The 15231-nt window shown below is 35.0% G+C and overlaps 1 protein-coding gene across 1 annotated transcript; it reads right to left on the minus strand.

The window, feature by feature from the left end:
• LOC109816141 (polyadenylate-binding protein 2) lies at window positions 1-5809 on the minus strand. The gene is made up of 9 exons (XM_020381027.3): window positions 5092-5809; window positions 2712-2830; window positions 1927-2583; window positions 1767-1844; window positions 1591-1680; window positions 1144-1281; window positions 838-1011; window positions 553-756; window positions 1-424 (listed from the first exon to the last, which is right to left on the minus strand). Exons 1-9 carry the CDS (start codon window positions 5348-5350, stop codon window positions 179-181), a joined length of 1965 nt encoding a protein of 654 aa, XP_020236616.1. The 5' UTR covers window positions 5351-5809; the 3' UTR covers window positions 1-178.
• Between the last annotated feature and the right edge of the window lie 9422 nt (window positions 5810-15231).

Genomic DNA, 15231 nt, shown 5'->3' on the forward strand with positions numbered 1-15231 from the left:
TGTACCAAATGCAAGGCATAATTAAAATCAGCGTTGAAGTGTCCTTCAACCAAAAGAAGAATATCCATAACAAACCAAAAGTATCTAATCTAACGAAACAAACTCAACCAGAAACCTGGTTCAAAGCCAGTGCCGAAAATAACAATCCATCATCACTAAGTAACCCCAAAATAAAATCTTAAGAAACAAGGTTGTCATTAAGTGACAATGAAGCCAGCTGATCCGCAGCACCGCCAGCCTGCTGCTGCTGAGCAACATTCCTTAGGACATCCATAGCCTCAGCCACCTTTGCTTTCAGCGCTTCTGGTGACTCGAGCAAATGCAGAACTTCAGTCTGGTCCATCTCAAGAAGCATGCCTGTCACTTTGGCAGCATTATCAGGCTCTACCTGTTCCACAAGGGGGTACAGATTCTCACCCAGCATCTACAAATATACCACCAACAAAGAATAGTTAGTTACAAATACTAAAAGGCAGTAAATGACGCTGGGGCATATCCAAACTAAAAAACAATAATTAACATAGTAAACATTAGAGGAAGTGAAAAGCCTACCGTCCTCTGCTGCTCAGGAGAAGCATTAGCAAGAGCCGATGCCAAAGCCCCAATAGGAATTTGCTGGGAGAGAGATGCATCACGCAGCGGCATCCCACCCACATCATATGGAACAGAAAACATACCTCCAGCAACCCCAGGCATAGAAACATCAGGCATACCCCTACCAGGAGGATAACGATAGACACGCCCCCTAGGAAGCATCTGTCAATCCCAGAATTATATGGTTAATGTTCATAACAAGATAGATGATCCACAAAAATATGAACAAAGAATTGCATGAACCTGCTGTGGCATCATTGGAACTGGCTGCTGGGACTGCTGGACTGCACCACCACGCCTTCCACCAGGACGCTGTCCTTGTTGTCCCTGCTGAACCATTGGCACAAAGAAATTTGGCACAGGAGCCGCACCGGGCCTCATACCGGGCACAAGTTGTTGTTGATACCCAAATCCAGGCTGAGAAATTTTTCATGGTTAGATAGGAGCGATTATCAAATTACTCCATGGAGCAAAAACAGATGAATAACATCAAGCATCATTCAATATTCAATATTGCACTCGTTAAAATCTAGGTACAGACAAGGTTACCTGGGAAGGAATGATAGCAGGAGGGCCTTGGCCATAAAATATCTGTTGACCAATACCTGGACCACCTGGGGGATACATCGGCACACGAGGACCAACAGATGGTGGCATTCCAACAGGTCGCATTTGAGCAAACTGAGCCTGCATAAAAAATTAGTCCAACATAGAAATGTCTTTACAGTCACTGATATTCAATAACCATATACGATTCATAACTAATCTTAATTGAACTTATGATGCTTTGCAAAGCACAGCAACATAGCCCAAGTTATCAATCTCATTGATCCAGAATTTGCTCAAGGAAATACAATTGACACAGAAAAACATGTAAACAATTATGCAAAAAACCCATATTCAGCTCCAGTTACAATCATCACATTTAATCCTGCATTGGTAATACATAATTCCACCATCAGAGAAAAGAGCTCAGTTTTTAAAACAAAGACATACCTGAAGTCTAGCTCTTCTATCTTCTTTCCGTTGGGCTAGAGTCACATACAGAGGTTTGCTTACCACCATTTTGCCATTCATCTCCAAGAGCTACCAAAAAAAAAGAGCAAAAAATTACATTTTCAAACTAAAAAAGACAAGTATTACTTTCACAAAGAAAATGCCCTGTGACTTACTGCTCTAGATGCCTCCTCAGGAGTTGAGAATGCAACAAATCCTGATCCACGGCTTATACCATTTGGGTCTCTCATAACCTTTCAAGTGAAAAGAAAATAATATAATATATAAACTATATAGAAAACAAACATTTAGTGTCAAGCCAATTATACTACATACCTTGCAAGAGGTAATGGTACCAAAAGGGGAGAACAGCTCCTTAAGTTTATCGTCTCCGATGCTATCGTCTAAATTTTTGACATACAAGTTTGCCCCTTGATATTTATCAGCAGCTTCTTTCATGCTCTGCTCAAATCGCTGTTTCAATTCATGCTCCCTTTCAGATTTCTTTTGAGCTTTTCCAACATACCATTCCTTATCATCAAATTTTTTACCGTTGAGAGCATCAACAGCCTTAGCAGCATCATCAGCATTCTCAAAATTCACAAATCCAAAACATTTAGATTTCCCTTCTCCATCCCTCATCACTACAGCACTAGTGATAGCTCCAAATTCACCAAAAACATTCTTCAATTCATCATCAGTGGTTGTTTCTGATAGATTCTTTACAAAAACATTGTTGAATTTTGCCTTGTCAATAGCACTTTCTCTCTCTTGCTTGCGGAGGAAGGGTCCCACATACACTTGTTTATCATTCAGCAGCATACCATTCAGCTTCTCTATGGCTTTCTGGGCAGATTCCTCATTATCAAATTGAACAAAGCCATAGCCTTTGGATTGGCCAGATGAGTCCGTAGCTACCTTGCATGAAAGGATGTTCCCAAATGTAGAAAAGGTATCATGTAATGCCTTGTGGTCAATTGCCCTATCCAAATTCTGTAATAATCCACAAATTCAAAAGAAAACAAATGGAAAAGTCAGGACCAACTAGCATGAAATATAGAAGCTTGGGAGAAATAAAAATATTTATACCAGACAATCAGGAAGAATAAAGTCGTTTATACCTTGATAAAAATATTTCCCGCCCCACTTTTACGGATACTGGGATCACGATGTGAATACATAATACGAATGGGCTTGTTATTGAGAGGAGTGAAGTTCAGAACATCCAATGCTCTGGCAGCTGTAAACAGGCAGCAAATATGTTAGAAAGAGCAAGAAAAGAATGTAAAATAAGCCTGGGAGAATAGAAACTTATGGCTATCACAACATCAACAGCATAATATGAAGTATTACTAAAGCATAGAGCACCTGCAAAAGAAAATCAAATCTATGGGAAATAAAGCTAATAAAATAAGTGAAGAATCAAATCATGAATTTTCACGATACAGTCAAATATCATGAAAACACATCCACTGATGTAGAATGGTCCTGGCCATTCAGCTGATAACATGGAGTATAATAAGAAAACAAACCACCTCTTAGAATATTTTAATCATTCCTCTGATGTATAAAAATCATGATAACCTGGCTTATTGTTGATGAACAGAGTCATCAAAAGACAAATTTCTAATGACATTGTATGAAATGATGTGAATATATTATCCTATCAACAGAATACCTAATTATTACAGAGTTTTGTGCTCTACCAAACACCAAAGGTAGACTACATATTCAAAAAACAGATTGCCACATGTTTTTAAATAACTCCAAAGTCCAATGGATCTAGCTAATTAAAAAGATCATGAATCCAAGACATGAAGAGAAAGGCAGAGCTCAACCACAAAAGAGAGATTAAAAAATACATAAATTATTAATATCAATAGCCAAATAGAAGAGGAATTCAAAATCCATCTCTTTGCAAATCCACTAACAATAGAGAATTTACGAAGACTGAAAAAGACTTCTAGTTCCCTAAAATATCCTATCAATATGAATTAGGTTGTGAGAAAGCAAGTACTATCTTTGTGGGTCAGATACACTAACACATCAGATTCTTGATATTTTCTTAACAGTTGCCAACTGAAGAACATGGTGATCCCAAAAGCACACTAGACAATTCATATAGGCTTGTAGCTACCACAAGATTTATACTGCAATTATTAGATTAGCTCATGCTTACAATAAGTATCCATTCACACATTGAAATGTCCGGGTTATATTAAAGGATGGAACTTACATGCAGTACCATAAGTGTTGTTAGTAATATTCTCCAATTAGAATTGGAGTTTCACCTCGATAATATGTGTAATAAAGAATTCCATTAAATGTCAAGTGTATTACTGAGCTAAAACTTTATTTCTAATTGAAGAACGACACCAGCAATACTTACGGTACTATGTCTAAGTTAGTTTAGTCCTACATTAAATTCATCCGGTAGTGCAAATGTCTTCTGGTCAATTTTTAGACTTCAGAAAAATAATGTTAAAAAAAATTAGCTGTGACAGCATGCAAAGTTTCTTTTTCCCATGGAAAAAAAATTGCAAAGAAATTTGTGTTTTACTTCATAAATAAAATGCCATTAGCAGTGCATCTTTCAGTAGGCATACCAGACATGTCTGCAACAAACATGGTCAAGATTTATGGAGCAATAAAGCTTGCCACAAACATTACAAATAACATCAAAATAACAGACTGACTGCACGAGCAGCTCAAGGCCTCAAGCAATAAAAGAAATTAAAGGCATGACACATTAATTAGGATAACAAATGTTACCAGCCCATCTTTATAGCAAATAGGCTAATAATGGGTCAGTTTGTTTAAAATGCAATTCTATAAAAAGTGATTTTTTAAAAAATGCAAAAAAGAGTTGCTTCTTAAAAAAGTATAGAATTTTTTTTAAAAAGGCAGTTTAAAAAAATACATTACAAAAGTTAAAAAAACTGTTTACTTTATTAAAAAAAACGCTTTTTTTAGGGGAAAAAATAAATAAACAAACAGGACCAAATTCTCCTGCTGCTTTCACGCGTTTCTGTTTCGTCTCCTCATTCGGTTACACCAGAGCAAAACAGCACACAAACTATAATAGCTGGAGTGAATCCCTAGAGAATTAACACTAACACAGTTTTCAGTCAAACCACAATTTAAAAACGAAATTCGCGTCCAAAACAAGGTTTTAAACTGGTAGTGGTTTTGACGAATTCCTTGCCGGAAATCGCCAACAAATCCGGCCAATGCGACCACAGTTGCAGCATAGTTACGGCCTTGCGGCCGAAATCCCGTTTTTCGAAATCCTTAATCCAAAATGCACACATGAATAAAAGCACCAGAACCAATCCATTCATTCAGAAATGAAATTCGACAAACCAATTTCATCATCAAATCACCAATACAGGAAATGATAAAGTATTAAGAGAAAAAACAAAAAAACAAAATTCCAATGCACACACTAAACAAAAAAAGGAACGAAACACAAAAAAAAAAAAAAAAAAAAAAAAAACTAACCATCTTGCGGGTTGCTATAGTTGACGTAACCGTAACCGAGCGATCTCCGACTGGTCAAATCCCTGCAAACCCTAACCGACACGACTTGGCCCAATTGGTTGAACAAATCATAGAGCTGGGAGTCCGTGACGTTCGGGTCGAGATCTCCGACGTAAAGCGACGTCGTTACGAACTGGTTTCCACCAGCAGCAGCGGCGGCGGCAGCAGCACCATTGGGACCGGGCATCGCATTCTGAGGCGGAACCTGAACCTGAGCCATCTCAACCAACAAAAAACAACTACACCAACAGCAACGTTAACCGAAAAATAATTTCCCCTTTTTTTTCCTTTTTTTTTTGTCTTTTTTGTCTTCCCCCTCCTCTTGTTATTAACAACAATAAAACCCTAGGAAGCACAGAAAAGCTAGCTAGAGTGAGGTAGATGCGGCCTCGGGAGAAATCGATAATATATTTTTTTGGTTTTTGTGTGCGAGAAAGGCGAGGAGAGGGAAGGGATGGAAGCGCGGCGGATAAAGGAGGCCGCCGGCGGATATCACGGCGGCGCGTGAGGGTAAAGGGAGAATCGAAAAGGGTGATGTAAGAAAGAGAGGGAGCAGCAGGTACTGCGCTGAGGAAAGGAGGAGTGAGAGAGGGTTATAGGTGAGAGAGGGTAAACCCTAGCACAATCCAGCGGAGAGATCTGAGCCGTTGGATGATGGAGGAGGTGGGGCCCCAGGGAGGGATGCGAACCAAGGCAGATAAGGATTGAGATTCGAGAATTCAGAAAGATGATGAAGATTCTTACGAATGAGGGAGAAAGGTAACACTCATTTACCAATTACCACACCACTCACAACCTACACTTCTCACTATCTCTTTTTTTTTTTACCTTTTTTCTCTTCAAATTAAATGCATTGCCCTATTATTCTTTTTTTTTTTCTTTCAAAAATTTATTCATGCTGTAGCTGTACAAATTATTAAATTATTCACGATATTAAACTTAATTTAATAATTTTCTTAAATTGATATTATGTTATTGATAGGAGTACACTGTACACTTTTGTGTGGTTTATTAAAATTTATGGAAAGTCATAAATTCTAATAAATTTCACAGTTAAATTAAGAAGAAAATATTTATTAAATAAGACTTGTGACGAAACTTTCCAAAATTTATTACTTTTAATGAATTTTAATTAGTAAAAATATGTTATTAACGTTAAAAAATAATTGTCAACTTTATGTATGAAATTTTCAACCAAAAAACTGACGCCTTTTTTCTAGTTTTTTCCTTAAAATATATCTTTTGAATGCAATTAATAAGTGAATTAAAATATGAATAAAAAAATAATATATTTTACTAAAAACAAGTCTTTGAATCAGTACTTTCAAAATACTTTTGAAACCGCGTTTAATATATTTAAGACAAATAAAAAAAAATACTTTTGAAACGATATTTAATATATTTAAGACAAATATATTTTTATTTCTTAAAAAGTGACTGAGTTTTTATTTTTATACTTGTAAAATTATTATTTTTTTCTTTATCTTTCAAAAATTTGCATCATTATTTTTATTCTATAAAAAAAGAAAATTTGATTTTAATTTTATAAATTTTTTCTTTAATTTTTATCTTTTAAAACAGAAAATCACTATTTAAATTTTTGTATTTATTTTAAAACAAATAAATAATTTTTTATGGGTTTATAAAATTATCTAGAACTTACAAATATTACATGGTAATAGCCTAAAAGGTACCATGACATTAGTGAGTATTAGTTGATATTATTAATTTATTTTTCATTAATTACGTAATAGTAAAAATTAAAAATAATAATTTTAATTTTTCAAGAGATAAGCAGAAAAAGACATTTTATAAAGTGTAAAATTAAAATTTATTCATTTTACAATGAATAAAATATGTCTAAGTTTATATTTTATTAGTAACTATAAAAAAATAATATTATTAGATTCAAATTTCTACATTTATTGAATAATTTTTGTATTTTTAATATAATAAATATTTTAAAATATTTTTCTTTTTCTTCTTAATTAAATTTTTTAGAAGACTCGTTAACAATCTCTTGACAAGTTTTAATTATTTAAAAATGTAAACAATTTTTTATGTGTAATATAATAAATAGTGTTTTATAGTAAATATATTATATAATTTTTAAGAGTGAAATATATTTTTTTCTCTCGTTTTAAGTCAATTTTTAGTTTTAGTTTCTAAAAAAAAAAATCTTCTAGTCACAATCCCTTGTAAATTTATTTGTTTACATTTTTAGTCCTTCCCATTAATTTAGGTCCTTCAGTAATTAGGTAGCATCCACATTAGCAACCTCGTGGATTGTTATGTGATAATGAATTATTAAGGGTGTGTTTGTTTTTTTAGTTACGTTGAACGTAATCCAAAAATAACACATCACTTGCTTCTTCCTTTCTGTCTTGAAAAAGTAGAAAAATTCAGTTGAACGAAGTTAGAATGATAAAACAAACACATATTAATTCAACGTGGCAACCACATGATAAAAAGTTGTATTTTACATTTTTATATAATTATTCTTCTTCTTTTATCTGATACTATTATGTAATTATGGATAACTAGCAATTTTATTCATACGATATACGATGTACAAAATTATTTGAATTTTTTTTTAAAGAGATTGTTAATCAATAATTATATGTTAAGATGTTATATTCGAATTTATTTATATGTGACATATATTGTGTCAAAAAATTAATGTGTATTTGTATATAGATATTTTTTTATTGAAATTGATAAAAAAAAATTATATATTTTAATTTATTTTTTCTACTAGACCTACTAAAACTAGACATATAATATAAAGAAAATAACAAAGATATTTATTTTTATGTTATGATTTATATAATTTTAATTTTAATATTACTAAATTTAAGATAATCTTTAATTTTTTTACAGCTCTTTTTATAGAAATAATCATGTCATTATACATGTCATATTAATTATAAAAGGCTAAAAACTTAATTTGGTCCCTTATAATAATTGTTTGTTTCAATTTAGTCCCACTTTTATTTTTGGTTTCAATTTGGTCCCAAACTAATTAATTGGTTTCAATTTAGTCCCAAAAAATTTAATTGGTTTCAATGTTGTCCTTCCGTCAAAATTTTCGTTAACAGTGTTAATTGTTGAGGACGTGGACGCCAGTTGGTGCTGATGTGGATTATTAATGGGCAGTGGGATGCCAACGTGGATTGGGACGTGGATGGCTTTTTGTTTTGCTTCTTGTTTATGTTTTTGTGGATGGGTATTTGTTCATTATTCTCATTTAAGGTTCCTTCGTACGCCTCCAGTTCTTCTTCTTTTGTTGTTGTTCTTCTTCTTTTGTTGTTGTTGTTCTTCTTTTTGTTTTTGTTGTTGTTCTTCTTCTTGTTGATAAATTAGTTTTAGTTGTCCCCATGTTGTGATTTGCAGGATTTGAAGTTAGGGTTTACTGTTGAAGAATGCAAACGTCCCGGATGTCTACGAATTCACGCCCAATGAACTCCACGAATTCAAGTGGGTTTGAAAGTCATGGTAGTAGGTATTTTGTTCCCTATTGCTATTGCGGGGAGGTTGCTGTGTTGCGAACAGCAATGACATCTGCCAATGCTGGTAAAAGATTCTGGGGTTGTCCAAATTACAAGGTATGTAATGTAAATTAATTAAATTAATTTAGCCCTAATTGGTGATTATGTTTCAGTGGTTTTAAAAATTTGTAGTTTGGTGATGCTGAACAACAAGGATGCAACTTTTTCAAGTGGTCTTTAGAGGAATATGTGGATGAAAGAGATTTGTTGATAGCTAGGCTGAGGAGAAAGATGAACAATCTCCAGAGTTCTTTGAAGTCAATAAGATGGTGGATGAAGTTATTGATAATTGTTGTTGTTTTTCTGTTGTTTTTGAATTTGGTTTTAATATATTTAATTTGTAACAACTTGGTTCAATTTGGAAGGGTGTTTTATTTGAAGTAGTGAAATATGGTGTTTTGTATTTAAAGACACCTTTTGGGATATTGTTGATGGTTATTTTTGTAATGTTGGTTTAATTGCAATGGAATTATCAAGTATTAAGATTAATCCTTCTAGGAGGTCCGGTATCCTGTAAATTGTCCAGAAATTCGCTATAGCCCAAATTTTTTGCAATTGTGGTTATCAAGCCCCCGTTGACTATATTACCAAAACCAGTGTTTGCAATGCTTTGCAACTGTCTAGCTAGATGTGCACCAGAGTTGATCTTTTCATCCCTATTTTTCATCATTGCCCATATAAATAGTAAATCCGTTAGGCGTACCTTTCCCTCTGAATCGCCACGACCTAGAACAGTAGATGCAATAAATCTATGCATAATTCTAATGGCCGGGTGGCGAAATGTAGACGAATTGCATTTACCAGCCAACCATTGTCTATGACCTGTTACAGCCCCCCAAAAGTTGTATGGATTAAATGATCTTGGGTTTCTTTTTTCCCCCCCAGATTGAAATCCAAAGATAGCATTGAATTGCTCCAAATTGAGACTATGTTCTATATTAAAAAGTCTAAACGAAATCAATCCTACTCCACAATTTGGGCCACTCAATATTTCAGTGTGGAGAGAACTAAGGAACTCAAGAACAACCCTTGGATAAACCTTTTCGACATGGATCGTCGCAAAATTAGTCCACCCAATGTTTGTCAACATAAAATTGATGTCAGCACGTAACCCTAATTCGCGCAAAAATTGAAAATCAAGATACCTTGTTGTAGTGATTGTACGAGTACTGAGAGTCTGATACCTATCATGTTGCTGACTGTCTCGAAATTGTAGAGGCGGAAGAGCTGGTACTTCCATGTCTTCCAACTCAGGTGTGGGATTGTTAGAAGATGAGCCATGAGATGCACGAGTTCGCTTTGGGGCCATTGCAAGGGTCTTGGTTTCAGTGGGTTTTCCGTGGCTGGGATGAATCACGGGCTGGGATGAATCACGGGCTGGGATGAATCACGGGCTGGGTTGTTTTTGGGTGGGAGGAATCACGGGCTAGGTTTTTAGGTTTAAAGGTTGGGTGTTCTGTTTAGGGTTTAGGGCTGGGTTTTTATAGGATGAAGGTAGGGTTTTGGGTGGGTGGGTCGAATGACTGTCGTGGGTTTTTATAGGATGAAGGTAGGGTTTTGGGTGGGTGGGTCGAATCACAGTCGTGGGTATTTATAGGATGTACGTGACTGATGGCGTGTCAATCACGGGCGTGATTTTGAATCACGGCCGTGATTCTCACGGGCCACCCAATGTTCAACTTAAACAAATTTTAATTGTGATTTATGTCGTGTCAATCACGGGCGTGATTGTGAATCACGGCTGTGATTCTCACGGGTCTGGTCTGGCGGGTTCAACTGAACATGTTTTGATTGTGATTTATGCCGTGTCAATCACGGGCGTGATTGTGAATCACGGCCGTGATTCTCACGGGTCTGGTCTGGCGGGTTCAACTTAACATGTTTTGATTGTGATTTATGTCGTGTCAATCACGGGCGTGATTGTGAATCACGGCCGTGATTCTCACGGGTCTGGTCTGGCGGGTTCAACTGAACATGTTTTGATTGTGATTTATGCCGTGTCAATCACGGGCGTGATTGTGAATCACGGCCGTGATTCTCACGGGTCTGGTCTGGCGGGTTCAGCTTAACATGTTTTGATTGTCATTTAAGTCGTGTCAATCACGGGCGTGATTGTGAATCACGACCGTGATTCTCACGGGTCTGGTCTGGTGGGTTCAGCTTAACATGTTTTAATTGTAAATCTCATTCTGAAGGGTTAGAAGACCCTTTAATCAAAAAGACCAATGCATGCGCCTTCTTCTTCTTCAAAGGACTTACCCGATTAGAAGACCCTAAACAAAGGACTTACCCGATTAGAAGAACACACAAACGTCGCTTCTTCTTCTTCAAATCAATCACCAATGCATGCGCCTTCTTCTTCTTCTTCAAAACCCTAACAAAGAATTTATCTCCAAACAAACCAATGAACCAATCACACTTCTCTGTTTAGGGTTTTCTCTTCTCTCTCGCGGTTTTCTGAAATTCAACTCTTTCCATGTTGGAAATCCACGTAAGGAGTTGGAAATCCACGTAAGGATTTATTACACTTATGAAATTTAATTTTTTCGCCACGTCGAAATTGACCAAACGACGTTAACGAAAATTTTGACGGAAGGACAACATTGAAACCAATTAAATTTTTTGGGACTAAATTGAAACCAATTAATTAGTTTGGGACCAAATTGAAACCAAAAATAAAAGTGGGACTAAATTGAAACAAACAATTATTATAAGGGACCAAATTAGGTTTTTAGCCATTATAAAATAAATTTATTGATGTAACACCATGAAAATATCGAGTTATTTGATAGATATACTATATATATATATATGTATGTATGTATGTATGCATGTATGTATATGTTGTTTATATGGATTTGGATTGGATTATGAAGATGTGGATTTGAAATGTACTTACCTCTGTGCATGTTGTATGTTGATGTGGTTTAGATTAGTTGTTTAAGCATGGTAGTGATTTTATAGCATGAGATGAGAGGTTGATGTTTTGAGAGGTTTATATAGGCATGTGTGTGCATGAATTTGGTGAATGATGCATTGTACACCATTATATTGAATTGGTACTAAGAGGGAAGAAGACTGATCACCTTCCTTTTCATCTTGGTTAAGTGAAGTATTATGGCATGCAACTCATTATTGTATCTGAAAGTGATGTTCGTTTGTGTGTTAATACATGTTGCATTTCATATGGTGGTGAGTTGTGCGTATTGCATGGAAAGGAATAAGATAGGTAAGAGATTGAAAGATAGGAACATAAGATAAATCTGGTCTTTCTGAGTGAATTTGAGGTTGTTTTAGAGCTTAGGGAGTTGAAATACTTCAAGGAATAGGATATTTGAGGTGAATAGTTGCTAAGGGTGAAATTTGGAAATTTCAGAAAATGGCTATATATAGGGACTTAGGACTGGAGGGTCTCATTTGTCAGATAAGGACAGTTCTAGAGAGAGAAAGTAGAGAGAGGGACTCTGGTCCGGAGGGAAGTTTAGGACACATTTGGGAAGCTTATCAAGCCAGGATCAATCTTCACAATTAGAGTTTCAAGAGATTCACCTTTAAGGCCTTGAAAAGTGAGATTGAAGTTTGAATTGGGAATTTGAGGGTTTTGTTCAAATCTTGCATTTTTGAAGTTTCTGAGGTAAGGGTAGTACTTATAAGACTTAATCTAGTATGTATGGAGTTGAAATATCACATTGATTCCATGTTTTACGCATAATTGCGGCTGGATTGAGCTGGAGAGGGTTTGGTTAGGGTTCTTCATGATTTCTTCATGATTTCCATGGATTAATGGTTAATACTTGATTTTATTGCTTAAAATGTTGTTTTTGGATATTGTTTATGCTTTATAATGGTTCAAACTCATGTAATTTGGATTGGATTCATGATTGGAAGGAATTTTCAAGGTTTTTCGAGGGTTTCTGGTTGTAAATGCGTCGGGCGCAGTTCTTGGCGCCGGGCATGAATTCATCAGAGACCATCATTGCCAAATCATGTCGGGTGCAAGGTTAGTCACGTCGGGTGCAATTTGGTTACTAAATATTGCGCCGGGCGCAGCATAATTACGCCGAGCGCAATGAGCTCTGTAGGTCTCTGTTTAAGTTTTGCGCCGGGCGTGATATTAGTGCGCTGGCGTGAGTATGTTGGTCTTGAAGTCTGCATGAAAGTTGTACCCTTGGATGTTAGCTTTCTAATGGCGTTGGAATCACCCAAAAAGGAGGTCTAGAACTCCAGATATGACTGTTTTAGTGAACAGGGGTCAAGCTGCCAGCATTGGTTATAGTTGTTGCGGTTTTTATAATTTTTAACAAAATAGATGATGGAATTAGGACTTGATGTCTTCATAAGAGTTGTAGGAAGTCTTCTTATCTTTCATATGAGATAAGTATGAGCATGATAGGAGTAATATAACTCTTAATATGTTATTTTATGTGAAGATTGTCATTTCACAAAGGGTAATTTGGTTAAGTTGATAGTTGTTTTGGGTGTTTAATTATTTATGTTGTTATATTTAGTAATTTGGCATGGTTATGGAAAATTTTGTATGTAATTATGGAATATGCTATGTGTGTTTGGTTTGGAAAGCTAATAGGACTTAGAGGAGTAAGGTTATGGTATGGATTAGGAGATCTCTTGGTGAGATCAGAATATAATCTTTGGAAAAATATGGAATTTGGGAATCCCATGGTGAGGATTCCAGTATGGAACTTTTCCAAAGATTATATAATAAACCACTTCAGATGTTAGGTGGATTCTGAAGTAATCATCTAAGAATTCTATTTGCTACCGGTATGGGGACAAGGCCGAGTCATTCCGATGGATGAAGTGGCCGCGATCACCAGGGTTACGTGACGACGTAACCCAACTGTATAGGTTTGGATGTGTAGGCTACTTCATGGGATTATACAGTGGTGTAACTTTGGTTTGGATGTGGAATATGTATGCATTTGGTATGGATTGTATACATTGGTTATGAATTCTTTATTATCATATAATATGTATGCATTGGCATGGATGTGTATACATTGGACTTTGGATTGATTTATATTTGGCATGGAAATGACTTGTTATAATGTTGTCATTCCCTTGGTATGGATACATACTGTTAATGAATATCTAGTTTAATGATATTTCATTATGTTGTACTATGGTTGGTTTTATACGTGCTAACCCTTATATTTACATGATGTGGACTGTGATGATCTCATTATGTGGGGGAGTAGATCAGGTGTGAGGCTTTGGGATAGCAAGGAGTCTTTTGGTAGCTGCTTTGAGAAGTGGCTAGGCTTAGAGCTTGACCAGCACCTAGGGTGTCTTATTTTGATGTTTTCATGACGTTGTATATTCATTATCTTTTTGGATTACTATATAACCTTGCTGAGGATGACTCTTTTATAAAATTATGTTTTAGATGATGAAAACAATTTATACGTTATTGTATATTTACACTCTAGTGTAGCTGGCCTTTGCTCTATTTTCTTTATTATATATTATTTTATTTTAGTTGTCATATTGGTTATTGATGTGACGGCCTATGGCGGGTCGTTACAATTGACATTTAATAAATTTAATTACACTAATTAAACACAAATAATCTTTACTAATTATTTGCAATATAATAATTTTCTAATTATAGATATTCAAATTCAAATTCAATGTATTATGATTATAAAAAAATATGCATCTAAATTGTAGTATTATTAGATGTTTCTTCTTACTTGTGAAATTGTCAACTATCTATTTTCACTTTTTGAGATCTCATTTAATAACAATTTTTATTGGTATTAGGAATTGTAGAATTATATAACACAAATAGAAAATACACAACAACAAAAAAACTTCAAGTATACAAAATTCTTTACTTTTCTACATTTTTCTCCTTTTCATTAAATCTTAATTTTTCTATTAAACATATTTATTTTTAACGCAGATGAAAAAATTGTGAAATCGCATAACGTGTATGAAGAAATGTGAAATTATGATATGCAAAATTTTTGTCATGTATGCAGATTGAGTCTTTGTAACGACCTGCCGTGGCTGTCACACTACGAAACAACACTACACACTACTGGAATATATATACTAAAATAGTATAATAAAATATTTACAACACAAGTTTCTAATCAAGCAACCAACAACAATCAATTATATGCAACAAAGTATGCTACTATAAGGTAGCCTAAAAAAAATATATCCATCTCCAGTAGGGATGGCAAAAATACCCGCACCTGTGGGTACCTGCGGATAAAATCCGCTACGGGTAATAAATGGATAGGCTAATTGGATACCCGCGGATAATGGGGACGGATAATTTTTTACCCGTTTATAAATGGAGCGGGGGCGGGTATGATGATATCCATACCCGTGGATACCCGTTTAATATTATTTCTTAAATATCTTAATTATCTTTATACCACATAGCCCTAAAACTACACTCTCCCATCTTATTTTCTTACAAAAGTGAGGTTGATGAAGTTACTAACATGTGTTAAGCATGTTATAGAATTATGTTAGATGTGATTTGATTAATTTTTTAGCTTTGATTGGACCAATAAGATTT

This window comes from Cajanus cajan, chromosome 3 (genome assembly GCF_000230855.2).
Source record: "Cajanus cajan strain Asha chromosome 3, NIPB_CcT2T_4, whole genome shotgun sequence".
Lineage (NCBI taxonomy): Eukaryota > Viridiplantae > Streptophyta > Magnoliopsida > Fabales > Fabaceae > Cajanus > Cajanus cajan.

Bases quoted from the DNA above. Each gene is read 5' to 3' on its own strand.
- LOC109816141 (XM_020381027.3), bottom strand. From the start codon at position 5,350: ATGGCTCAGGTTCAGGTTCCGCCTCAGAATGCGATGCCCGGTCCCAAT. The intron at 2,584-2,711 runs GTATAAACGACT...GGATTATTACAG, and splicing joins CGGGAAATATTTTTATCAAG to AATTTGGATAGGGCAATTGA. The intron at 757-837 runs GTTCATGCAATT...TGGGATTGACAG, and splicing joins TTCCAATGATGCCACAGCAG to ATGCTTCCTAGGGGGCGTGT.